Source organism: Nanorana parkeri, unplaced genomic scaffold (assembly GCF_000935625.1).
Source record: "Nanorana parkeri isolate BGI_ZX_2015 unplaced genomic scaffold, ASM93562v1 scaffold987, whole genome shotgun sequence".
NCBI classification, from domain to species: domain Eukaryota; kingdom Metazoa; phylum Chordata; class Amphibia; order Anura; family Dicroglossidae; genus Nanorana; species Nanorana parkeri.
This window is the reverse complement of record NW_017307255.1, coordinates 174,599-202,460: the sequence shown is the minus strand read 5'-3', so window position 1 is coordinate 202,460 and position 27,862 is coordinate 174,599. Positions and strand designations below refer to the sequence as shown.

Genomic DNA, 27,862 nt, shown 5'->3' with positions numbered 1-27,862 from the left:
AACTGCTCCAGTTTCTTTCTGCTCCAGTTTTGATAAATCCCCCCCCCCCCCCCCCCCCGTGGCGCCCTAGCAGCAGGCTGGCTATTGAAACCCCGCCCTCTGAGCAGCAGAAAGTTCTCTCTCAGGTCCGCTCCTCTGCTCAGTGGGTGGGTGCAATAGCCAGTTTCTTATTGGCTATTTCAAATTCCAATAGCAGGCTGACTATTGAAAAAAACGGCTAACAACATTTTTTAGCATGCACCAGGCAACCGACAATTTGTTGTGTGCTTCAAGCCACCAGTAAAGAAAAAAGAAATCAAGGGCATATTATGGATTCTTGAGAGTGCCGGTTGCTTGAATGCTGGATAATTGGGAGTTTACTGTAGATCAAAAGACTGATGACAACTAACATCTTCAATATTAAAAAGGGTTTGGTCTGAATTTTATGACACACGCAACTATGGTGATCTCTTCACATGATAAGAAATACAAGTCAAATATTTTCACAAAATACAGAACATTCTTTCTAAGTTACATAAAAAGAGCAAATTAATAAAATATGATTGTATTAAATAGCACACAACAGGTCAGGATCTTAGTCAGGGTTTTATTTGGACTTGTGTGTTGTTTTCCATTAAAATCCAGAATATCTGATTATCTCTCTCTAAATAATACAGTAGGGTTTCAACGCCTTCTCTTGGGGCTAATTATCACAGGCTTTTGTTTGCCTTTAAAGTGACACTAAACTCAGGAGTTAAATCCTAAAAAATGCATTCAAGCACCTTAAGTATTAACAATTAGACTGTGCATTCGGATTCAGTGCATTCAGAATCAGTTGATTCAGCGGTTCGTCTGAATCCGAAATATAGAATTTATTATATGCCCAAATATACTGAAACTATATTCGGGCATAGATAAATTAGTTTGCAGAAAGAGCGGCAGCCATATCGGCCGCCCGCGCGTTCTATGCAGGCAAGCTGCCATCTTTGAGTATATCTTGGTATACACCAAGACGGCAGCGCCCGAACATATGAGCACCACCATCTTGGTGTATACCAAGATACACTCCAAGATGGCGGCGCAATCGCAGAACATGCTGGCGGGCCGACGTGGCCACTGCTCGTTCTGCATTTTTTGTGTGACGTCACACTCTGAACGAGCAGTGGCCATATAGGCCGCCAGTGCGTTCTGCGCAGGCACGATGCCTTCTTTGAGTATATCTTGGTATACACCAAGATGGTGGCACCCAAACATACGAGTGCCGCCATCTTGGTGTATATCAAGATACACTCAAAGATGGCGGCGCGCAAGCGCAGAACGCGCCGGCCGACAACATGGCCGCCGCTCATTCTACATTCTCAGGCTTGTTGCCTCCAAATCCGAAACAGGAGAAAGATTTGTTTTCTTTAATGAAACGAATGGAAACGTTTTTCGTTTTCATTTGTTTCGCCACAAAACACATTTTTTTGCAGTGCACATGTCTATTAACAATAATGTGTCTTATTTGGGTATCACTCAGCATTAGATCATCAAATCATCTCTGAATTATTTCTGACACTGTCCTTCCTTCTGGAGGGTGGCTACTTTTGTTGCCCATTGTCCCTGTGTGTGTTGTAATGTAGCCACTGCTTCAAGCTCACTCCCGTGATGGACTACAACTTTAATACAAATTAGTAAACTAAACGGACATTGCAGTTCATCTTAACATGTAGTGTGTGTACCTTAAGGGGTACTTCTGAACGTTTCAATATTGATACTAAACCTTTTTAAAAGGCTTAGATGATGAATTTATTAATTTGTATGAATTATTTGTGGTTATTTTGAAAGTAAGGATTGTTTGGACAGCACTGATATACCTTTATAAATGTGGACATTTAAGAGACACCCATGGAATTCACACACAAGGAGGTGCTTGTCAATATTTACTATATTAATGGAATGCATCATGTAATGATGATATGAAACACTACAATATTCTGTTCAAGATGGAAAATCCCCCATTATTGTCTATGGCTAGTCACCTCTGTTGCCCATTGTATCTCTGCTATTACAAAAAAAAATCAAAGCCAATTAGGTGAAACTTTTTGACTCTCATTATTAGTTACGGTGACCCAACTATCAGAATGGCTCCAAAACTGCATACAGAACTGCTCCTAAATGATCGGCATTGAGCATCAATCTTGTATGTGTACAGCCAGCATTAGAGCCTTTGTCTATTAGCTTTTGTTCACGTCAAACAGCTTTTGAAAAACCCGCTTGAAGAAGGTCAACTGCAGGTCACATGCACCTGTCAATGATTTCTGAAAGATCTTAGAAGCATCTTAAAATGGTGCCATTGACACAAGCACAAAGCTCGTAGACATGGGGTATTCTGTAGATAAACCCAGACATTAGTATTTGACTAAGTGCATGTTCTAATGTTCCTGTTTTGTGACATTTTACCAGATTGACAAAGAATAATAACTGTGCTCACCAGGTGGTTGCTTGTCTTATGCACTCAAAGCTTGACTGAGGCTTATCCTTAATCTCCCTGGATAGGTAGAAGGCAAAGACCCGCACTCTGTCATCAGACCCTGAAACTGGAGATGGGATCTTGATGTACTGTTGGTTATAAGAAACAAAATATTGTTAAAAAAATAAAATAATGTGTCATTTTTAATAAACTCAGTCATGCATACAGCCCTTTCTAAATAGAAAAAGAATATCTGGCCAAATGCCATTTTTGTATGTGCATGTGCTCTTTGTTTATCCAATTCTGTAAACAGACTTTTTACATCAAAGAAGGAAAGGAAGAGCCTAGAAAATGTTAAAAGCAACCTAAACCGCTAAATGTTGCAACATGTCAATATGCAATATTTCATATTTACCAGACAAAAATAAAACATTTGTAATTAATCTTGACCGTAAATAAAGATTGATTAATGTACAAACCCATATACATCCCCTTAAACTGATACCATAACTAAACCACTGGCCACCATGCATAGACATGTTTTGCTTTACAGTGCTTTAACACATTGGTTATTGATGTAAAGTATTATCCTTATGTAAAAGTACACTATTTTATTAGAATTATTAGAAACAGATTAATAGCAATAAAAGTATTTACTTGTTTGTTATAGATAACAGCTGTACCTTTACTTTTCTATCTTGCACACTGTAAACTGCTCTGCTGTGTTCAATAACATGGAAGCACAGACATAGGAAGCTATGTTCGGTAAGCTGACAGCTGTTCTCTATTCTAGTATAACTGAAGAATATAAGTAACTGCTAAACAACCTTAACATGTTAATAATAGAGAATGATGATTGGCGAATGAATTCCCAGACCTCCCTGCAACAGAAGAATCTGTTGAGGTGGATTGTGATGCTCCCTAAGGACATACAATGCAGCTGATAACACTTTGACATTGATGTATATCCCACTTATGACATCACCTGGCAGGGAAACTGGCCCCTCATGGTTACGTGGTGCTGTTTTATTTGTAATATTTAATTTATTTGTTTTACTTGCATACTGTAAGTATATCAGGAAAAGTAAGCAATCAAATGTTGGGAAATGAAGCCAGGGTTGACTGTGTGCTCAGGTGAACCTTCTCCGTGAGAGTGTTAAAAACTGTTATGCATCTCCTTTGGGGGCTTATCCAGATGCTGCTCTGGATAACCTAACAATTAGGCAACAAAACCACTGGGGCCCTCAATCTGTAAACAGAGGGGCCCATGGGAGATCACAATTAGAATGACAAGAGCCTCAGGAGGGGCTCATGTAAAAGAGAAAAATCATGGGCTGCAAAATTAGAGTTTTAGCTGAACTTCTCAGATTGCTGATTCAAAACCCATTTAGACAAGTGTGATGAAATCACCATCGACAGCTAAGACAGCTGGATTTCAAGACATTCTCAAATATCAGTTTTGGACCGGTACCTGGTGTCCACAAGTGCTTTAAAGTTCCTGTATATTGTGACATGTCAGGAATTTATTCGTGTAGACTTGTAACGTTGCACTTTAAGCTCCCGTTCACACCTAGGCGTTTTGTCGCTCAAAGCGCGGCAAAACACTCAGGACAAGGAATCACATTCATTTCTATGACCCCTGTTCACACCTGAGTGTTTTGTCACAAGTTACTGGAAAAAGTGACTTTATGGACCTACAGTCCCTATCTTGTTCGTAACCCGGGGACTGCCTGTAAATCATTTTTTTTTAACTATACTCTTTTTCAGAGCAATGAAATGGGTAAAATGGCATGCGGTGTAGATCAATGGGTACATTGAAATGATTATTTCTCACTATGTAAGCAGTCTACAGATAAGTCTAATGTGTTTGCATGTCAAAAGGTGCAGCCAAGCACTTGTAATCAAGACTACGCTGCAGTTTGTTCTGTGATGGCAAATAGGAAATTTGGATATTAAGTCAACGCAGAGGAAGAAACATATAAAGAACGCATGACTGGTTATAGTTGATGTAAGATGATAACACCCAGCAATGTGATAATTCACTTTTACCAGAACCTACCAGCCTGTAAATGGACTTTATTATCCCTTTCAGGCATAAGTGAAATACTTTAAGCTCCGAATGCTATGTCATTTATTGTATAATCCAATCAATATGCAGACACCGCTCCTAATCAAAATACTATATTTATCTATTACTGGTACAATAAATCAAAAGAATAGTCTGTGGTTTTCATTTTAGGCATCCATATCCACTCCTTGAATACATGAATAGAGTGGTACAACATCAGGATACTGCTACTGTATGATCTATTGGTTTAGTACAGGTACAATATTCAATCTGAACCTGAAGCCTCATAATTTTACAGCTTAAAATGATATTAAAGTCAAAGGGTTTTTAATCTACTGTATTTCAAATGCTGATGAAATCACTTACAATGAATGCTGTTCCTTGGTGTTTAAAAGGTTTAGTTTCCTGCAAAATCAGCTGGTCAACTGAGCACTGGCCCTGATATACTGTTTTAGGGTGTCTCTATTCCCGTGCAGGATCCTATAGAGCCACCCTTGTGTGTGCTAGCAAGCTGCGTGTGTCCACAGATACACAGACACAGCAAGTCAAGCCACTTCCCTGCCCCCATTTTATTGCAGCGACACATGACACTAAAAAAAAGTAGCTGGTTTCGGCGAGGAAAAGTATCGGTACTAATACTGACTCATGATTGTGGGGGGACATTAGAGTGTAAGCTCCTCTGCTGCAGAGACTGTTGTGACTGGTTAAATTTTTTCTGTACTGCACTGTGGTATATGCCAAAGCTATCGTTGCTTGCATCCTCCACTGTGACTAATTTGTTTAGCAGAGCATACCGCGCGTGCCACGGCAGACTATAATACACAGCACATACTCACCGGGAGAAAATAGAAGTGAGCCAAGAAGCGAATCTTAAATTAACAAAGCAGAACTGGAGAATGAGGTGATTTGAAGCCCCACCCCTGCGATGGATCAGGAGCGGCAGCGGCATGACAAAAGAAGAAGAGAGCCAGAAGTGTGTGATAGGGACAGAGGGGTGTGGATGGAGAATTTTTTCCAGGGGGGAGCAACTTTGTGTCTTTGCCCCTGGTGACGGAATGTCTAGCTTCGCCACTGTGATACTGCTCACTTGCTATACATCAGTATTCTGTTCTCAATTAAAAGAGTTATAAAGTCCCAGCATATACTATCCTGTGAGAACATCCACATTGTAATAGGAATACATACTAGAGCTGTTTTTGATAATACAATCAGAGCCTGCTTGAAAAAAATCTCTTTCATGTAGTGCTGCCTTCCGTCTGCCCATCACTTTCAACTCTTTCCTGGATTCCCAGAGTGCTTTGCATCTCTTTCCCTGCTGCTTGATGTCACGCAATCTCAATTTCTCAAGACTACATATCCCACCCTGCATTGCTTCCAGCAAGCAATGATCATGTTACATTGAGTGAAGTTCAGATTTTGAATTGTGGTTCAAATGGCAGGCTTAATTGGAGTGGTGACACAGAGAAGTGCATATTCACAGGGCTGAGTGAAATTGTGTCAGTGCATTGAGGAAGTACATACTATAAGGATCTGTAATAAGTACGTTTGCAATTGTCTAGATTAATAAAAGTTATTAGGAGTGAGAACATATGGCAATTTAATATAGAAATTCATATTTATTCAACTTCAGTTTTTGACCCTTTCCTTTTCAGTTTTTGAAAACCTTTCAGCATTTCAATGCTTACACAGACACAGTCCTAAGATCTGGTCATTTTCAGTTCTGTATAACACAAGGTGAGCGGACTTGCTCTGTCACTGTTTTAACAGTTCATTGAACTCTATCGCTAAGGTCTCTGATAGTATACACTGAGTGGCCAGATTATTATGACCACCCCATCAGTACTTCGTTGGGTCACAAGATGAATCCACGAGATGACTTCGTTGGGCCGCCTCGTGACTCCACGAGATGTTGAAAGGTGATGCGAGGAATCTGACACTGCACTGTTGCCCTTCTGTTGTCTTGTATCAGCCTTGCCACTCTCCGTTCTGCCCTAACATTGACTAGTCGCTATCGGCCACAATTCGCACGTTCAGACCCAGATTTTCGGCTGACAGTCCAGTCTTTAAACACTTTAACAACAGCTGCTCTTGAACATTTAACGAATTCTGCTGTTTTGCTGATACTCGCTCCATGGCTCCGAGCGGCAACAATCACCCCACGTTCAAAGGCTGTTAAATCGCGTTGTTTACCCATATCTTCAGAAAACAATCACTTCTACTGTCGTGGTAAACGACCTGCTTCCCTATTTATAATGGTCTGGCCCTCTATCAACTTCAGCGCGCAAATTATAGCTAATTATAGCTAATTTGCCTAAAAACTTCAGGTGGTCATAATAATCTGGCCACTTAGTGTATATTTTGTTATAGATAACAGCTGTACCTTTACTTTTCTATCTTGCACACTGTAAACTGCTCTGCTGTGTTCAATAACATGGAAGCACAGACATAGGAAGCTATGTTCGGTAAGCTGACAGCTGTTCTCTATTCTAGTATAACTGAAGAATATAAGTAACTGCTAAACAACCTTAACATGTTAATAATAGAGAATGATGATTGGCGAATGAATTCCCAGACCTCCCTGCAACAGAAGAATCTGTTGAGGTGGATTGTGATGCTCCCTAAGGACATACAATGCAGCTGATAACACTTTGACATTGATGTATATCCCACTTATGACATCACCTGGCAGGGAAACTGGCCCCTCATGGTTACGTGGTGCTGTTTTATTTGTAATATTTAATTTATTTGTTTTACTTGCATACTGTAAGTATATCAGGAAAAGTAAGCAATCAAATGTTGGGAAATGAAGCCAGGGTTGACTGTGTGCTCAGGTGAACCTTCTCCGTGAGAGTGTTAAAAACTGTTATGCATCTCCTTTGGGGGCTTATCCAGATGCTGCTCTGGATAACCTAACAATTAGGCAACAAAACCACTGGGGCCCTCAATCTGTAAACAGAGGGGCCCATGGGAGATCACAATTAGAATGACAAGAGCCTCAGGAGGGGCTCATGTAAAAGAGAAAAATCATGGGCTGCAAAATTAGAGTTTTAGCTGAACTTCTCAGATTGCTGATTCAAAACCCATTTAGACAAGTGTGATGAAATCACCATCGACAGCTAAGACAGCTGGATTTCAAGACATTCTCAAATATCAGTTTTGGACCGGTACCTGGTGTCCACAAGTGCTTTAAAGTTCCTGTATATTGTGACATGTCAGGAATTTATTCGTGTAGACTTGTAACGTTGCACTTTAAGCTCCCGTTCACACCTAGGCGTTTTGTCGCTCAAAGCGCGGCAAAACACTCAGGACAAGGAATCACATTCATTTCTATGACCCCTGTTCACACCTGAGTGTTTTGTCACAAGTTACTGGAAAAAGTGACTTTATGGACCTACAGTCCCTATCTTGTTCGTAACCCGGGGACTGCCTGTAAATCATTTTTTTTTAACTATACTCTTTTTCAGAGCAATGAAATGGGTAAAATGGCATGCGGTGTAGATCAATGGGTACATTGAAATGATTATTTCTCACTATGTAAGCAGTCTACAGATAAGTCTAATGTGTTTGCATGTCAAAAGGTGCAGCCAAGCACTTGTAATCAAGACTACGCTGCAGTTTGTTCTGTGATGGCAAATAGGAAATTTGGATATTAAGTCAACGCAGAGGAAGAAACATATAAAGAACGCATGACTGGTTATAGTTGATGTAAGATGATAACACCCAGCAATGTGATAATTCACTTTTACCAGAACCTACCAGCCTGTAAATGGACTTTATTATCCCTTTCAGGCATAAGTGAAATACTTTAAGCTCCGAATGCTATGTCATTTATTGTATAATCCAATCAATATGCAGACACCGCTCCTAATCAAAATACTATATTTATCTATTACTGGTACAATAAATCAAAAGAATAGTCTGTGGTTTTCATTTTAGGCATCCATATCCACTCCTTGAATACATGAATAGAGTGGTACAACATCAGGATACTGCTACTGTATGATCTATTGGTTTAGTACAGGTACAATATTCAATCTGAACCTGAAGCCTCATAATTTTACAGCTTAAAATGATATTAAAGTCAAAGGGTTTTTAATCTACTGTATTTCAAATGCTGATGAAATCACTTACAATGAATGCTGTTCCTTGGTGTTTAAAAGGTTTAGTTTCCTGCAAAATCAGCTGGTCAACTGAGCACTGGCCCTGATATACTGTTTTAGGGTGTCTCTATTCCCGTGCAGGATCCTATAGAGCCACCCTTGTGTGTGCTAGCAAGCTGCGTGTGTCCACAGATACACAGACACAGCAAGTCAAGCCACTTCCCTGCCCCCATTTTATTGCAGCGACACATGACACTAAAAAAAAGTAGCTGGTTTCGGCGAGGAAAAGTATCGGTACTAATACTGACTCATGATTGTGGGGGGACATTAGAGTGTAAGCTCCTCTGCTGCAGAGACTGTTGTGACTGGTTAAATTTTTTCTGTACTGCACTGTGGTATATGCCAAAGCTATCGTTGCTTGCATCCTCCACTGTGACTAATTTGTTTAGCAGAGCATACCGCGCGTGCCACGGCAGACTATAATACACAGCACATACTCACCGGGAGAAAATAGAAGTGAGCCAAGAAGCGAATCTTAAATTAACAAAGCAGAACTGGAGAATGAGGTGATTTGAAGCCCCACCCCTGCGATGGATCAGGAGCGGCAGCGGCATGACAAAAGAAGAAGAGAGCCAGAAGTGTGTGATAGGGACAGAGGGGTGTGGATGGAGAATTTTTTCCAGGGGGGAGCAACTTTGTGTCTTTGCCCCTGGTGACGGAATGTCTAGCTTCGCCACTGTGATACTGCTCACTTGCTATACATCAGTATTCTGTTCTCAATTAAAAGAGTTATAAAGTCCCAGCATATACTATCCTGTGAGAACATCCACATTGTAATAGGAATACATACTAGAGCTGTTTTTGATAATACAATCAGAGCCTGCTTGAAAAAAATCTCTTTCATGTAGTGCTGCCTTCCGTCTGCCCATCACTTTCAACTCTTTCCTGGATTCCCAGAGTGCTTTGCATCTCTTTCCCTGCTGCTTGATGTCACGCAATCTCAATTTCTCAAGACTACATATCCCACCCTGCATTGCTTCCAGCAAGCAATGATCATGTTACATTGAGTGAAGTTCAGATTTTGAATTGTGGTTCAAATGGCAGGCTTAATTGGAGTGGTGACACAGAGAAGTGCATATTCACAGGGCTGAGTGAAATTGTGTCAGTGCATTGAGGAAGTACATACTATAAGGATCTGTAATAAGTACGTTTGCAATTGTCTAGATTAATAAAAGTTATTAGGAGTGAGAACATATGGCAATTTAATATAGAAATTCATATTTATTCAACTTCAGTTTTTGACCCTTTCCTTTTCAGTTTTTGAAAACCTTTCAGCATTTCAATGCTTACACAGACACAGTCCTAAGATCTGGTCATTTTCAGTTCTGTATAACACAAGGTGAGCGGACTTGCTCTGTCACTGTTTTAACAGTTCATTGAACTCTATCGCTAAGGTCTCTGATAGTATACACTGAGTGGCCAGATTATTATGACCACCCCATCAGTACTTCGTTGGGTCACAAGATGAATCCACGAGATGACTTCGTTGGGCCGCCTCGTGACTCCACGAGATGTTGAAAGGTGATGCGAGGAATCTGACACTGCACTGTTGCCCTTCTGTTGTCTTGTATCAGCCTTGCCACTCTCCGTTCTGCCCTAACATTGACTAGTCGCTATCGGCCACAATTCGCACGTTCAGACCCAGATTTTCGGCTGACAGTCCAGTCTTTAAACACTTTAACAACAGCTGCTCTTGAACATTTAACGAATTCTGCTGTTTTGCTGATACTCGCTCCATGGCTCCGAGCGGCAACAATCACCCCACGTTCAAAGGCTGTTAAATCGCGTTGTTTACCCATATCTTCAGAAAACAATCACTTCTACTGTCGTGGTAAACGACCTGCTTCCCTATTTATAATGGTCTGGCCCTCTATCAACTTCAGCGCGCAAATTATAGCTAATTATAGCTAATTTGCCTAAAAACTTCAGGTGGTCATAATAATCTGGCCACTTAGTGTATATGCAGTAGGACATGTACACAGGCAGGTGTGTGGCAAAAAATTAAACTTAGGTGCTCCTGAAGAATGAACTCAAGCCCTAGGGTTCCTCAGTGCTACACACGCCTGCTTTCTCCGTGTGTCCAAAAGATTATCCCATGACAATCTACAGGTGAAATACAAACAGTGTACTAGTGGAGGAACTGCTCGCTGACGAAACTTTAGAAAAGAAGATCTTTAGAAGAAAGATATGTGGAAACAGGATACATCTTATTTACCAACAACTATAATGTACAAGGGAAGCTACAGAGTGACGGGCTAGTTTAGGTAGGTCTTTATAATACAATACATTACTTATAATACACTAAGGTGACTATTTATAAAGCTGCAGTAACATATAAATGGTATCCTCCCTTCTCTGTGTTCAAACCATGGGTCTTCAAAATGTGTAACTTTAGGGTATTTACATTACTATTACTAGCAGCAATGGGGCTGTAAAACTGAACTATGAATTCTCCTGGAAAGGGCTGACTGATAAAATTTGGCACATTTTCTCCTGTCTCTCACTGAGGTATGCGCTGCTCCCAAAACCCCACCACCCAATCCACACCCATAATTGCAGCACTAAAAAGTTACAATGTAGCAAGGGTTCAGCTGTCTAAATGTATACTGTGATACAATGGATGTAGTCCTATTTAGGCCAGGTTCCCACCTGTGCGATCTGTGACCGCGCGGCAATCGTGCACGATACTACGCAGATTGTCGTACGGTCATGGAGTTGCCCAACACTGTCAATCGCGCTGGTGATGCCATTATTTTCCAATCGCACCCCAGTCGTGACAGGTGGAGTGCGCGGTTTCCCGGCAAGTTTTCGCCTGTGCAATCGAACACGATTGCGTTGCATCGTTTTAGCCGTGTTTGGCAAAAAAGGCTTTTTTCTGCGATTGCTGCGTGGATGTAATGCCATTTAAGTCAATGGGGTTGCACGGCAAGCGCCCAGGTCTGCACCAGCCCTCAAGTATAGTCAAAACTATCAATTTTATTTTGGGGGGGGGGTTGTTTACCGTACAGGGTCATCATTTTAAAAGTGTATATAAACCTGGCAATAAGAGGAATGTGGCACCAGGAATTAAAATCCTTCATAAGGAAGTATGTAAATGATCTAAATTTATAACATGGTTGTGTTGTGCTGTCAATTTATATAAAAAAGTGCTGAGTGGAATTGTTTCCTTATCAGTCATGACAATAGGAGAAGCACGTTCGAACACTATGGTACAAAGGTTACAGTGACTGGCTGTCACATATGTATACTACTGGCCCCTGTGATGATTGACAATTGACAATCTCCTTGTAAATGTGTGCTTTTATTTTCACTGCGTGTCTAGACACTGGTTTAATGTAATTTGTGCCAGAAAAGTCTTCAAGTCTTCTGTGTCGTATGCCTATGACTTCAGTTTGTTTTGTTGATGCTGTCTTGCACAAAAAATACTGAAAAAAAAACTGTTTACACTTTTAGAGAAACACTCCCCCCAAATAAAAATATAGATTCACTCTTTCTATTTGTCTTGGTGACCATTGTTAATGGGACATATAGTGATGGGAAATTCAGAATGATAGCTATATCTTCAGGTCCCAAAGATAGGGATGTGCTTTTACATGGATGGGATAGGGTCCAATTATGTCCAACGACTTCACCAGAAATGTTACCAAATATGATGCTTAGAATTAAACTAAGCATTTATCTAGATACAAGGTTCATTTCCTTTTAAAAGTGTAGCCCCCATCACCTTATGTGAGGTGGCTACTAGAAATGTAGTGATTGCCAGAGCTGTAGACAGTCTGGCTGAATTATAGTTGGCATGTATCTGGTCAATTCCAGGTGCCCTGGCATTGATTGTACCTACCTGGGTGGAGTGTGACTCTACTGTAGTGTGGGACAGCCAATGAGGGACAGCCAAAGAGGGACACTGTGAGTGTGTAGCCAATTACTGGGGTTCTCTCAACCAGTGTTGCATGCTAGGATAGTGCTTACATACTCGAGGGATTTGCCATGTGCTCAGTCTTGTGTCAGCCATGGATTAGTCCAGGTTGGGGTGCTGTCCAGCCACTCCTGGAGTGGGGGAAGTGTTTCCCTGGGCCTCAAGTGTGGAGGAGGCCTTTGCTGTTGTCAGAGGAGGAGAACCAGGGAAGCTGATGGCTACTGGAAGTGTCTGGAAAAAAATTGTGGACCTCAGATGCAAGTCTGGTGTCTCTCCTGCTGAGGATCTGTGCTCATCCCTGCCCATCTGCTACTGAAATTCCTATTCAATGTGCTAGAAAAGAATCTACAGTGAGATGCTTAAGAGGTCTGGTGAGTCTGGAGTCCAAGGTCTGTACTACCCTGGATGTCTAGGACTCCTATACCCTCTCTCCCAGAGTGAAGGGGTTAATAAAAGTTCTTCAGTATTATACTTCTGGAGTTGATATCAGCTTTGTGAGCACTAGAATAGGGCGGTTAAATGCTAATGGGGCAGCTAAATACTACAACACCCAGACAGACTAGTGATGACCCGTCGGTTCCTTCGGGGGTGAGCGCTACAAAATCTAGTCGCCAAACAGGTCCATTCGATGAACAATGGAGAAAGTGATGGCAAGTGAGCAGGCAGGTAGGTGGCAGACAGAGGTTGGTTACATTTTGAAACAATTTGCAGACATATCCTTGTTTAGCATCTATTTCCATACTTCTCTTCTTTAGGTAAAACAGTCTTGCATGTGTGTTCTTTATGCAGCTAAGAAGGTAATCCTATTTGCCTTGACAGCCTTACTTCCGTGCACAACACAAATCCTTGGTGGTGAGGCTTGCAGTCAGGAAATACATGGTTAATCACCCAGCCTTTACATACAACAAGTCACGGCAGCTATGAATGCATGCGGTCCATGTATTCACGCCTCAACAGGCCCCAAGCCCGGGGCTTTTACTCTATCCTGAGCTTTATCCCACTGTTCAAGCTGCAACATGTTCTCCTGGAATACAGGAGCCTGATGGCTCTATAAATGCAGGTCTAAGTACAGGTGTTTAAATCATTTCTCTCCCTACAGACTGACAAAGAATACACTCAGCTTGTGGTTTTACAGCAAAGTGGCTGCTCCTTTAAAGTGACAGCATACGCTGGTGGCATACACATGGGCTGCAAGCCTTATAAAAGTTCCCTACTCACCATGTTTGACCAGGGACCTGGATTGGGGGGCAGTGGGACATTTGACCCAGGCTAGTACCAATAATATATATTGGCCTGGTGGCCCTTAAAGTGTGTTGTGCACATTTGTGAAAGAAAGCTGAATGATATGAATTATTTGTAGTGATGGTAATGCTTTAGCTCATTTTTACAGAGCAGCAGGCATCTTGTTCAGCTCATGTACATCCTTGTTCACAATTCATCGCCTACAATTATATACTGTATATGAGAAAAGGTGTGTTACAGTAAACCAGGGGTAGTGAAACCTTTGCCCTCCAGCTGTGGTGAAACTACAAATCCCAGAAGGATGGCTTCCAGAGGCAGATGCATTTCAGGATTTGTAGTTTTGCTACAGCCGGAGTTGGAGTGCCAAACTTTGCCTACCCCTGCAGTAAACCATGTTCTTTAAGACAACACCCACCTTTCAACCCTTTCACCATGGCCACTGCGACAGCAGGGCACACTTTATCTGGTGCACTTTAAGCCCACAGATATCTGTCCCTACCATGAAAGGGCCAGTTGGTTGGGTTTGCCACCCAGGCCAAAAGTTCCTGCTCCTCCCCTGCTGCTAATCAAGCTTTGTACCATGTAGAACTTATTTTCACATGTTATCCTCCTTGTTATCTGCTGTGCTAATAAAGAATTGCTAAACCTAACGTATGCACTCCTCTAGAGGAATGAATACAAGCTTTGTGTCTCTTATTTAAGCAATACTAATCAGTCTGAGATGGTATCTTGGTATTATCTTCTAACATCCAGAAGTTGCACATTAGCCCTTCCTGTTGAAGTTAAATATTCTGTAATCGCAAAACCCAATGTTATATAAGATTGGACTTATATACAGCTGTACAATGCAGGACTGCTTCAAGTGAGGCAAAGAAAGTGAACGTGGGCATGATTACTCAAGTGTAAAAAGAGGCGATGTCAACCTGCGTTCACTTTAAACATTTCATCTTGTCGGAGATTTGATAATAATAGATCTTCTTCTTATGATTAGCAAAATCGCTATTACTTTACAGCCCACGGCTGATCTTCATATACTATCAGTAACTGTACTGGAAGTCTCTGTAACAATAGGGTAGATAGTAGCACAGCAGTTAGACCTATCGGACGATTATGATCTTTGGTAGCAAAAATAAATAAATTGCTATTTGGGCCAAGTGTATTTCCACTTTTGCAGTCAAATCTTAGAAATCCCCTCTATAGTATTATTATTATTATTATAATACAGGATTTCTATAGCGCCAACAGTTTGTGCAGCGCTTTACAATATAGGGAGGACATTACAATTACAATACACTTCAAGACAATATGGTAAGGAGGGCCCTGCCCCTGAGTGTTTGTTACGTGTTCTCAATCACACATCATATCTAAAAATATTTTTCAAAAATATATATTTCTTGCCTTTTAGCTGTGTCTTTGGTGAAGGCCTTTGTGCAGACTCCAGGCTACTCTGAGCAGTTTGAAAATGAAACTAGATGGTCAGACTGAGGGACAGACTGAGCTTCCTCTCATTAACATACAATGTCAGCGTCTTTAGCCCTTTGTTAGGACAGTGTCCAAATCTAGTTTACAACTGATAATGAAAGCTGCCAGCACAGTACAGGCAGCGTTAGTTACAGTAGGCATAACTCTGCATAGCCCCTCAAGCCCTTGCAGTGAGACACGTCTGCTCAGTCTCACATCCCGGCCACGCCCCCCTCAAGCCCCTTCCTTAACATTACATAGGGAGAGCTCGTAGGATTTTTAAGCAAGTAAAAAGCCATTAAAATGTAAGCAGCAATTTTTTATTTTTTTTTGTAAATTATGCAATGTGAATGGGAACATATAACAAACATAAAATAGGTGTTATCCCAATTTGGCAGCATAAGTGGAACAACACTTTATAGCTCACTACCAGTCCCCCAATTCTATATTTATTTTTGTACAGCAGGGAAAGGTTTAGAACCTCTGTCTGGTTTCAATTGCTGCCTTAGTCCCCATTGAGAGAGATTTACTCTTTTTTCCCATGCAGGTGACAAGTCTCAGGCAGATTAAGTGACACCAGCACACTCATATGTCTTGTACTGGTGGCACCTAAACAGGAAGTGCATAAACCTCCCTAATGACAATTTCGAGGAACTTTTGACTCTCACTCACTTTACTGAAAACTAAAATACAAATTCTGGCTGAAGTTGGGCTTTAAATCAGTTCATACATCACTGTTAGAAGAAAGCACTTTCATTTTTTAGGTATCAACCTTTCACACTAAATGGTTAATTCAAGTTAAAGTTCATATACCTTGAGTGCCGTAAACCACAGCAACCAATCAGAATGTGCTCTGCTGAAGGGAGACCAGTACCTAATGGATTCTGGTTTGTTGCAATGGGTTATGCCACCTAGGAATAAGAATGCTTTATACAATATGACTCCTTATGTTTACTTTCCTTGTTGGGAGTGCTATTTGTACACTAATGGGGGAATTAAAGTGACACTAAATTCTGGAGTTAAATCTTAAAAGTACATTCAATTACCCTATTAACAAAAATGTAGTTTATTTGTGTATCACTCAGCTGTAGATCCTCCAATCATGATGGACTACAATCTCATGTTTAGTTTACTAATTTGTATTGAGATTGTAGTCCATCATGGGAGCGAGCTTGGAGCTGTGGCTACTTTACATCACACACAGGGACCATGGGGAACAAAAGTAGCCCCCCTCCAGAAGGAAGGACAGTGTCAACACCAATTCAGAGATGATTTGAGGATCTACAGCCGAGTGATACACAAATAGGCTTCATTTTTGTTTTAGGCTGGGTTCACACCTAGGTGACAGCGTTTTTGCGCGCAGATTGTAGTTCATTGATGTTAATGAGCAAAACACAGCAAACTCACGTTTTCAAGCATTTCCTGTTAAGTCTATGGGGCAAAAGCGAGCTGTAATATGCCCAAAAAAAGCTCCTGTAATTTTTCCAGCAACAGGCGTTTTGTGACAAAACGCTCAGATGTGAACAGAGCCATAGAAACGCTCAGTGTGAACCATGCCTGAGAAAGCTTTGATGCAGGAAACTGGCTGGAGTGGCGTATGCCTCATTAACAAAGAAGCTAGACCTGTTCCAGGGCTATCTGCGCCATCCACGCCACTTTCTATTTCAGAGTGAAATAGAAGCTGGCATGGGCCCTATTCCCAATTAACAAAGGGATTGCGGTAACCCGGAAGACAGTTCACACACCTATTCCTGCCTGTACAATAAACACACAACATGGGCAGACTGTGAAAGTGGGAAAGTTCCTTTCTCTGCCTATATGCCCAACTGTTAACCCTAGCTAAGCCAGGGGGATGGGATGTGGAGGCAGAGGCAGGCAGAGTGAGCTGGAGCAAACAGCTCCAACTCTCCTGCTTTCTATGCCATGTCTGACAGGGATATGACATAGAAAATGGAAACAGATTGCTCCTATGTAACAAGGGAGCTTTCTTCTCTTTTGTTAATTAGGAGGAGGATCTGCTCCATTTTCTCATTTTAAAAGAATGGCCACTTTTTGTTAATTCCCCCTTAGATATCCAAGAAGAGGACAAAAGGTCCACATGTGGAACAGTGAACACCAATACAATGTGTCTGGGCTATATAAATGTAGAAGAAAAATAATATCCAGGCATGGACTGATTTATCCATTTTTACTAGTAAACTGTGTGACAAGCCTCACACCAAGGTCTGAACCCCTTGGCCCTGTAGGGAAGGGACCAGAACCAGAAATCCATTTTGGAGTGGAGAGCCGTTTTAAAGCACAACTCTGGGCAAACTTTTTCTTAACTCTTGCTGTGCTGCTACTCTTCTTTAATGATCTTTTCTTCAGGTATGTCTACTGTGCAGCCTATTATTACTCCATAATCTGATACATTCTACCAAGATCCATACAGTTCCTGCATCCAGTACTCACAGCTTGCAGTGAGGCTACCCCCAAACTGCAAGGGTTAAGTGCTCGTTTGTGTCTAGGTGCAAAAATAACAAAGTTATACTCACCCAATCCATGGAGCTGTCTCTTAGACCGGTCCCTGGAGCATCTCTCCCCCTCTGCTGCTGCGATCTAAGGTCCCTGAGTCATCACGTTCTATACACTGTGTATAGGATGTGGGGGTGCAGAGGGATATTCCATTTTAGCAGTGGAGGGGGAGACAGGCTGGGGGAGCACTATCACAGCCGGCCGGCTCAGAGGATCAGGTCAGTATAACTTTTTTTTATTTGCACCTAGATACAAACCAACACTTAAACACAGCGTGGGGGTAGCCCCACTACAAGGTTAAGAAAACGTTTGCCTGGAGTTCTTCTTTAATAATCTTTTCATGTATGTCTATATTGCAGCCTATTATTACTCTATAATCCGACACATTCTCCCAGGATCTATACAGTTCCTGCATCTAGTACTCACAGCTTAGCAGTGTGGGCTTATGTTATTTATAGCTCTAGACTAAGGCAGCACTACAGTCTGCGTGGCTTTTACATCACTTGAGTATCCAGGAGGTAAATCTAGGTTAGTCACGTATGAAGACAAACACTGGCACTGAAAAACGACATGCTGGTTACTGCAGGGGATAAAAGAACAAGTCGATACAGTATCCCAGCTCTGTGCGCTTTTGGTGAACCCATAGTAGATTCTCTGCAACTGACACTCCTCAAATTTCCAGGGAACTCACACATGCTGTCATGTAGGTGTAAAATATCTTAATAAGCAGATAAGGGAAGCAAAGTGGACATTCTTTATGATAAGGTAGATCACATGATTTAAAGGGAATCTGTCAGGACAGAAATAATAAAGCTTCCACTGCTGTCTTGTGCATGCTCTGAGCTGTCATCCTAATCCCCATTTTGAAAGTCAATGACCTCGAATGAGCGTGTTCTCTGTACTACTCCAATGGAAAGAAACGCCTCAAATGACAACACATGCTCATATACATCCTTCACAGAGTTGGCGCACAAGGCAACACAAAACATCAAGGATGGCTCCAGTCATGAAAAAATGAATAACAGAAAGTTTACATGATATCTTTTCATGTGTGCTAGGATTATTTTTTTTAAAGCTAATCCAAATACGAGAGCTATCTGTATTCTTACTTGTATCTAGGCATGTTTTATATATTTCTTCCAGATCTGTACAGTAATGTAGTGTGAAACTTTGCCTCTGTGCAGGAGCTTCCTGTAATAAAGACCAGTCACTGCTGCTGTCTGTCCTTGTGCAGGGTGACTGGTCTTGTCTCCGCCCTCTCCTGTAGTTTTATGCAGGCAACCTGTACCGGCTTTGCAAAAACACATTTGGTGTACAAAAAGTGAATTCATATTTTTGTGGCTATTTATAGGAATATATTTGAATATTGGTTTTTGTGCCCGGACAAAAGTGACATGCTAATGCTGGTAGATCAGGAAGGGTGTGAATGGCGGCCCCTTTATTCCATTTTGGTATATTTATCTCGCTGTGCACACATGATTACCTATTAGCCCGAGTCTGCTGAGCCAAGCTCCCTGACACCTTTCTGGTGGATACAGGTGGTTGAAGTGCTATGTATTACATCAAAGAATATTAGTTTACACAGCCTGTTGCACTGCACTGTTTACAAAATGCAGCAAGGTGAGCCAGGAGAGAGAGCGGGGAGAGACAGCCAGGGGAGAGAGCGCGAGGAGAAACAGCCAGGGGAGAGAGCGCGAGGAGAGACAGCCAGGAGAGAAAACGAGCAATGACAGCCAGGACAGAGAGGAGAGACAGCCAAGAGGATGAGCAAAGAGAGACAGCCAGGAGAGCGAGGGAGGTTTTTTTTTTCATTGGTAGATCTCATGTAGCTCGTCATTTGAAAAGTAGATCTTAACACAAAAATTGTGGGCACCCCTGATATACAGTATGTAAAAAAAAAAGGAAACTTTAATTCTACTTTAACTGGAAGCTAATTTTGTGAAAGGGAGGGAACTTTTTCTATTGGATTATACTGCATTGTGTGCAGTGCCATGTTTTTTGTACAAAAGGTATCCCGCCGCACTCCTTACTGGAGTTGGGTGCTGAAATGACTGCGGTTGGTGCCGCTCAGATCAAAGAAGAAACAAGATGTTACCAGCACACCGAAGATATGTGTCAAAGCAAACGTCTTTTATTGATGCATATTGTCACAACCTTTTAGGGCCACCCAGGGTCCCTTCCTCAGGCTGAAACACAACACACAAAAGCAGCATGGTGATGTAGTCATACTTTACTTCTTGCCACAGTGTTAAAGCTTTGAGAAGCATCACTTTTAATCCTTTTAGTACTTTTATCCCTCACGGTTTCCAACAGGAAAGATGTTTTAGCATAAAAACAATGCAACTTTTTAAACAGTTCTTAAAACATGGGTGGACATACAGCAGTGGTGTCACAAGGGGGGTGCGGCCCGCACCCGAGTGACACCATTGGAGGGGTGACACCAAAATGACTGGCAGTCACTGACTGTCCGTTCTGCATTGCGGTCATCGGAAGCCCGCCCCTCAGCGGGGCGGGCTTTCGATGATCGCAAGTACGATCTGCCCGTCCAAGGTGGGCAGATCGTACAAGCTTTCAATAAGCATACGACCATCGTAAGACAAAAGTCTTGCGATGGTCGTAAGGTGTATGGGCACCTTAACATATGGAATTTAACTTTTTGTGTGAGCAAACAGTGTTCACTGAGGTACACAGTGATTGCATACACTGGTAATGAGGCTTGAAGGCTGAGTGTCTATGGCAGACACCTCGGTCGGGATCAGTGTGAACTGAACATAACAGTATACAGTATATGGAAGTGTCGGTGACTCCGTTTCTCCAGCGCTAAGGTGCCCATACACTGCTCGATTCTCGTATGAGAATCGGGCGAAATCCCACGATCGTACGAGAATGGAGCAGTGTGAACATAAGTCTTGCGATGGTCGTAAGGTGTATGGGCACCTTAACATATGGAATTTAACTTTTTGTGTGAGCAAACAGTGTTCACTGAGGTACACAGTGATTGCATACACTGGTAATGAGGCTTGAAGGCTGAGTGTCTATGGCAGACACCTGGGTCGGGATCAGTGTGAACTGAACATAACAGTATACAGTATATGGAAGTGTCGGTGACTCCGTTTCCCCAGCGCTTACTAGGGGAACGAACAGGGAGGGGGCGGGCACAGCTGGTTCTGCCTCTAGAGAGGCAGAGCCAGCTGTCAATGAGCTAGCGGGGTGGATCTCGATAGTATTGTTGGCATCCATCCCTGCTGCGGCACGGCTCTGCGCTCTCAGCATGTAGCGGGCAATAGCCCGCTATATGCTGAGTTTTGGGTCACCAGAGGACATTACTACCTATATGTCCTCCTGTGGCCCTAAGAGAACTATGGGCAAAAAAGGTTGCCCCGAAGTTCTCCTTTAAATTTACATTATATCAAGAAATATAGTCCTTTAATACTGTACTGTGCCAAAAAGGAAGTACTGTCTGATATGAATTACAACTGTAACAATAAAACATGGTTTAGTCTGTAATAGCTATGGCGCAACCGTAGTAAGTAAGTATTTAAGTGTTTTAAGTACCGATGATGCAATCAAAAATGGATCAAGTATCATCTCCATCCATCTCATATTTAATTATAAACTATTGAGAGGCTTTGAGGACACTTGCATGCAGGCACATATATGTATATATACAGACACCAAATGGTACCAGCACAGAGAATCCTCCTCAAACATCACTTTGGCAAAATTACAAGCTACATATCAAATCAAGAATTCTAAAAATACACGACTTTAAAAGTACCTAAGAGCAGAGAAGAGTGTCATAGATATATTTAAAGCTTCAGAAGACGACACATACTGGAAACATGAGCAATAATCCCTTTTCCAGACTAATTAAAAGGGAACTAAAGCCAAACCTTTTTTTTTTTTGTTTTAGACCTCTTTTGGGTCACAGGAGGACATTTACGAATGTCCTCCTGTGACCCAAAGTCAGCATCTAGAAGACTGCTGTCTGCTATTTTCTGACAGTGCAGAGCTGTGCTGTAGCCGGGAAAGATCCTGACAAGAGCCAGCTGTCCCCGCCCTCTCCCCTGTCTATCCCTCCAATGAGGGCTGGAGGAACACAGAAGGGAGGGGGAATTCCTGAGGGGGACAATGACTGACAGCCACTGCTCTCTGCATGAAAAAGACCAGCGGTTTGTAATCTCTCTGTTCTCGATCTATAGAGCCAGCTTTTAATAGCTGCAGTGTCATGCGCCGCACTGAGTATTAAGAAGAGTATATTTTACTCTCCCAATACGTCTTCTTTAAACATTTGTATTCATCAACGCTCTGCCCATGGTGGTACAGTAAAGATTCAAATCAAACTGCTGTATATAATGGGACCCTCTATAATCCAGGCAAGGTATGCTCTAACCTTGATCAAACATTCCTTAATTCCACCCTTTTTACTTCCACCCCTAGTCCACAGCATTCTGTATAATGTGGTATTCTCTAGTAAGCAGATTTGTATAAATGTATCCACTGTATATACAGGTGAAACTCGAATAATTAGAATATCGTGCAAAAGTAATTGCAGTAAGTGCTGCAAAAGGGGCCCAAACCAATTACTGAGTACATATGCATGCTTGCACTTTTCAGAGGTCCGATATTGTTCTATGTACAATCCTTGTTTTATTGATTGCATGTAATAATCTACTTTTTTGAGGTTGTGGATTTGGGGTTCTTGGGGTTTTCATGAGCTGTAAGCCATAATCATCACAATTATGACAAATCACGGCTTGAATGATCTTGCTTTGCATGTAATGAGTCTATCTCATATATTAGTTTCACCTTTTAAGTTGCATTAGTGAAATAAATGAACTTTGCACGATATTCTAATTATTCGAGTTTCACCTGTAGGTGTGTATATCTGACAACAAGTGTATAAATGTATCCAATGAATATAGGTGTGTACAGTATATCTGCCAACAAGTGTATAAATGTATCCACTGTATATAGGTGTGTATATGTGCCAACAAGTGTATAAATGTATCCACTGTTATATAGGTGTGTATATGTGCCAAAAAGTGTATAAATGTATCTAGTGAACATGCGTACACATGGTAAGGGGCTAGAGGGTTTCTGTCTTCTATGGATGAAATAAACCTTGTTGTTGTCTCAGATCTTAACAAGTCCTGTTCTGCGCCCTGGAGTCTGGAAGCCTTGTTGACCTTTCAGTGGGATAAAGCTTCCAGTCCTTTGTCTGACCAAAAACTCAACAAAGCCTCCAGTTCTAGGTTCACGCCTAACCTTTTAGCCAGGCCTCATCTTTAGTCTCAGCTGTCCACGGGCTTTTAATATCTGAGCTGACTGATGCTAGAGGCTTTCTCATTATACTCTCGCTGCTGTGGGAGATGGTTGCTGGGTGGAAAGGCTGACTGTGAAGAACTCTAAAAAGGTACCGGAGGTTCCCCCAACTAACAGGGGGTTCTCTAATGGGTTTCTTGGGGATTCTAAACACCTTTGACGTTCACTTCCTCACTCACTGCCACTTCAGCAATCCACACTTCCTCACTCACCAGCACCACACCGACGTGCACTTCTTCTCTTGTCACCACTGTACTGATGTGCAATTCTTACTCTATGTCACTGCACCAACATGTATCTCTCACCAACACAACACCAAGGCACACTAGAACATTCTCTTCCACTACCGCAATGATGCTCACTTCTATCAGCATGTACCTTCTAAGCACATGACTCCCTTTACCAGTCTGAGCTCTCTGCTAATACCAAGTCATATTCAGGTATCTACACTGCTTGCATTTAAAATACAGTTATGGATGCATTAATGAAGACAGAGCTGCTTTAATGTGTGCCATTTATATCTGCCAGGCGTTCAAAACTACAATGAGCAGAAATATCACATTTGGATAGATTGACTGTGTAAAGATGAACACTCACAGCCACCAGTCAGGTCAGGTTTTTGCTCAGCTATGTCTATGGCCAGCCTAGACAGGTATGCCATTTCTCATGGTCTCTACATAGCATAGATAATTACACTTGCACACCGGCTGTCAGTACGTGCTGTAACCAGCCGCACACAATGTCCACTGCTTATCATTGAGTTAAAAGTTGACTTAGGCTAACATCAGCCTGAAGAACCCAGGTGTCTGAACATATGATTGTTTTCTAGGGGAAAGAGTTCTGAGAACACTACATGGTTGGCCAGGCTCAGTATATATTAACTAAACCCACACAGCTTGTACCAAAGTGAAACATAGCCCATCAGTGCAGATGGAAGCAACGGTCCGTGTAATATCTGATCTCTACACTTCCTATTCTGTTTACTATGTATGATAGAGCATTTTTTAAACTGTTCAGAGAAAGTGTTTTTATTTGAAATTAAATATTTACTGCGAGAAATACAATATGTAGGCTGCTATTTGACTGGTTGTCAAGCTGCCCCCAACAAGTGCAGTGCTTTCAGGGGCAATGACACAGGACAAGCATACAGCAAATGAAGTCATATCTCCAGCTTTCCATACAGTAAATATATAGGGCAGGGGTGGACAAATTCATATGGAAATGAGAAGCCAGTCTGTCCAAACCAGGAGCCACCAGGGTTTTTTTTTTAGGAGCCAACTTGATTGTCAACAACTAAAAATCTCAAAAGTTAGGCGCCAGCTGTCATTTGTAAGGAGCATTGGCTGCCTGCCTTCTGGGATTGTCCAGTCCTGCTATAGGAGCAGCATGACAGAATTATCAGGAGTTCAGCAATGACAGCTTACATATTTCTCTAATCTCTAACACTGGGCATGCTTTTATGTATTTTGCAACATGGCCATAATTCATGGGCAAAAAAAAAAATCAAATTCTTTGTTATAGGACTCATGACCACTATCATGCCGTACTGCAGCATTGGAGGAAAGTCCTGCATGCTTTTTGGTGTGTTGGTCTCTTTGCGGTCTACACGGATCCTTTAAAACTGGAGCTCAACACATAGCAATGTGCATTACTATACTTCAATGGATGCTGCTGAGGACAGAGACATGTACGTTAACTGAGTTTATTCTGCAAACAAAGTACACCACAAGCGCCAGCAACATGTGTCAAGGATAAAGGGAGGGGAGGGAATCTTCAATGTTCAATGTAATACACTTTCGAGGCTGCTCTCACTGGTTTAGGGAAACCACAAAAGCTGAAATACAAAACACAGAGGGCGCCTCCATCGTGTAAAAACTTTTAATAAAACAGAATAGGAACAGCTGAAAAGGTACTCACAAAAGTAGAGTTTAAGCAGACATGAAAGATCATATGTAACAGACTGGACCAGCCGGCTATCAGTCCTTCCTGGTTGACGCGTTTCTGAGGTCACGCCTCCTTCATCAGAACCAATGAGTTTATTCTACATTGTAAGATACAGTATGCCTTGTAAATGGCAACTACAATTGTATATATGATGTTTACTTGACCTAGGCACAATGGAAAACGTGTTGTTGATGTAATGTCTGTGTCTACTCTAAAAAGGCATCCATACATAGGAATTTTTTTTATATGTGGTCAAGGTCTGCAGGTAGTAAGGATATGAGGGGGCTTGTGTACATCAAGTTATTCTTAGCCATCAGAAAGCATGCATTCATGTTCTTTCAGTGACAAATGCATTGCTTTTGAGATGCATTTCCAATGCACCAAACATTCCTCCTGCATTCTCACTGACCTGTATGGAGCTATAAAAAACATTCAAATACAACACAGAACTTACTTACAAAAATACAATGCAACATGTTGTGTGGCAATAGCAACAACAGATGCAATTGAAAACAGATTCATACAATTCAATTCAGAATTCAAGAACTGCATTTGACATACTGACCTGATCCTAGACCATACACAAAAGGCCTAAATTATATCACTAGATGCCCTTTTAGTTTCTTGTCTCACAATTAGGCCCATTATCCACAGATGAGCTGTGACCTATTAAAGCAGAACTTTGGTTTACCTCGCCCCCCATTCTCTAAAGCAGTGGTTGTCATGTTGCAAGGTAAAGGGACCCTCAGATGCAGCCCCTGAGGTCTCCAGAGGGCCCCATTTAATGTTTATTATATGAAATGCTACAAAAGACTGTTATCTACTAAAGACTTGCTAGAGGAAATTGTCAGAGACTGTGCTATGAGAGAGGTTGGAGATTATAGTCATGTTGTAGGAGAAAGTCAGAGGTGGGGGCATGTTACATGAAACTGCTCGTGATTACTGTTACTAAAGGGCCTTTAAAATCAATGTCCGCACTACTGACTGCTTTGGCCCAAATGCTGCACTTCAAACACCAAAGGGCCACATGTGGCCCTTGGGCTGCTGGTTGGGCACCAGCACTCTATGGATCCCCTGCAATCTTTTGTGGACTTTCTATATATACATTTTTTCCTGCAGTCTTCAGGCTGGTCCAGTGATGTCTTAGGTGTTTCTTCTTCGGTAGTGGGCCCTTCTTCTTGGAGGGGTGCTCAGGCAATGACATATGATCACTTCTCAGTCTAGTGAGCCAGTGAGTCCTGGCTGCATGATGACGCAATCCCAAGGAATGGGTTCATGACAGCCTGGACCCACAGGAAGTGGGATGGATGATGCTGGCTGCCATTCAACCTAGAAAACGACAGCCTACACCCACAGGAAAGTGGCTGAAAGGCGCCAGACACGATTCAATCCCAAAGATGCCTAGCGGTAGACAAGTAGAGCCATAAATGTGCAGGGGACAGTGCCAGGGGCAGGCTGAGTATTGCAGCAAATGCTGCTAATTTTAAGAGGTACAAGGCAGAATATAAAAAAAACAATAATGCCTTTGGCAGCTGAATGTGCTTGTTATTACACATGGAAATTTTCCAGCTTGGCATTATGGAGCAAAGGAATGGAATAAAGTTGTGTGCATTTGCAGCTGTCAGTGCCAAGGAAATATAAAGGTCATATTCTTGCGACTTTTTCAAACACAAGAAAATCATCTTCCTGAAACCATTCTTGGGGAGCTATCTGTCTATAGCTACCCATTAACGTGCACTGAAAGAGAAAAAAAACAACTGTGCAGCACTACTAAGCAGAAAGCAAACTCCTATGCATAATGCAGAAATATGACTGCCACTTTGTATATATACTATATATTGTAACATGGTGACTTCAAAATACGTGGTGTTGTCTGGAAAAGTGTATAATGGAAGGTATGTGACAACACGGTTTCTTAAATATTCATTGTAAGGTCAAGCCTTATGTTAAAGAAACATTTCTTTACCTATTATTTGCAAAACTTATACTAGGACTGGCTTCACTAGGAATCCTCAAAGGCAGATTCAAGTGTATTCCCAATCCCAATGAACATATTTGTGTTTTTTCCCTGACAGATCTTTTAGTTGGGCTCAGTTGGATCTTCTATGTTAAAGCTAGGCAGTCCAGGGTGTGTCTGCTCCTAAAGCGGAACTGAACTATAAAGGGGGTACCTGCTGCAGGGAAGTTGTCAATGCCATAAGAGACTGTTGTTATATGGTGGACTTTTGGAATGCTGCTGTTTGACAAAAAAAAGAACACTAACTATAACTGGTTTCTCTAATTTGAGTTACATTATGGGAAACACCCCAGGGAACTTTTGGACATAGCCATGGGGACCTGGCGGGGAGAGAGAATTCCACACAGAAGAGAATACAGTATATATCCGCTGGGTTCAAGTCTCAACAGTTGGTCCCAACAGTTGAAACCAAATTCTAGGCCAAATGGCAAGATCAGTATAAGGTCATAGAAACAATTGGAGAGGTGAATTATAAAAGTTATCAGAGGTGGAAAAGGAAACCTGAACGCATTTATCATGTAAATTTGCAGAAACTTGTTGGTACAAAATAGAGATATTTTTTTCTGATTTTCTGGGCCAGGCCAATTAAGCATGCACCTAAGGAATGAGTAAAACTAAAATGCTTCAAGGTAGCCTGAAGCTAGACGAGAAGGGAGGGTTACCTTGAAGCTAGAAGAGAAGCAAACACCAATGTTACCTTTGGACTATTTGTACTATTTGAGGAGCAGTGGCGTAACCAGAGTTCTGGGCGCCCGGGGCAGAAATTTTTTTTCGCCCCCCCCCC

General features: G+C 41.8%; 1 protein-coding gene across 1 annotated transcript in view; it reads right to left on the bottom strand.

Moving 5' to 3' along the window:
• The window catches only part of ELL3 (elongation factor for RNA polymerase II 3), a 95,344-nt gene that overhangs the window by 41,675 nt on the left and 25,807 nt on the right, over window positions 1-27,862 (bottom strand). The window contains exon 3 of the mRNA XM_018566909.1: window positions 2,453-2,580. Coding sequence (XP_018422411.1) covers window positions 2,453-2,580 — 128 coding nt within the window. The remainder of the gene's footprint in view (window positions 1-2,452; window positions 2,581-27,862) is intronic.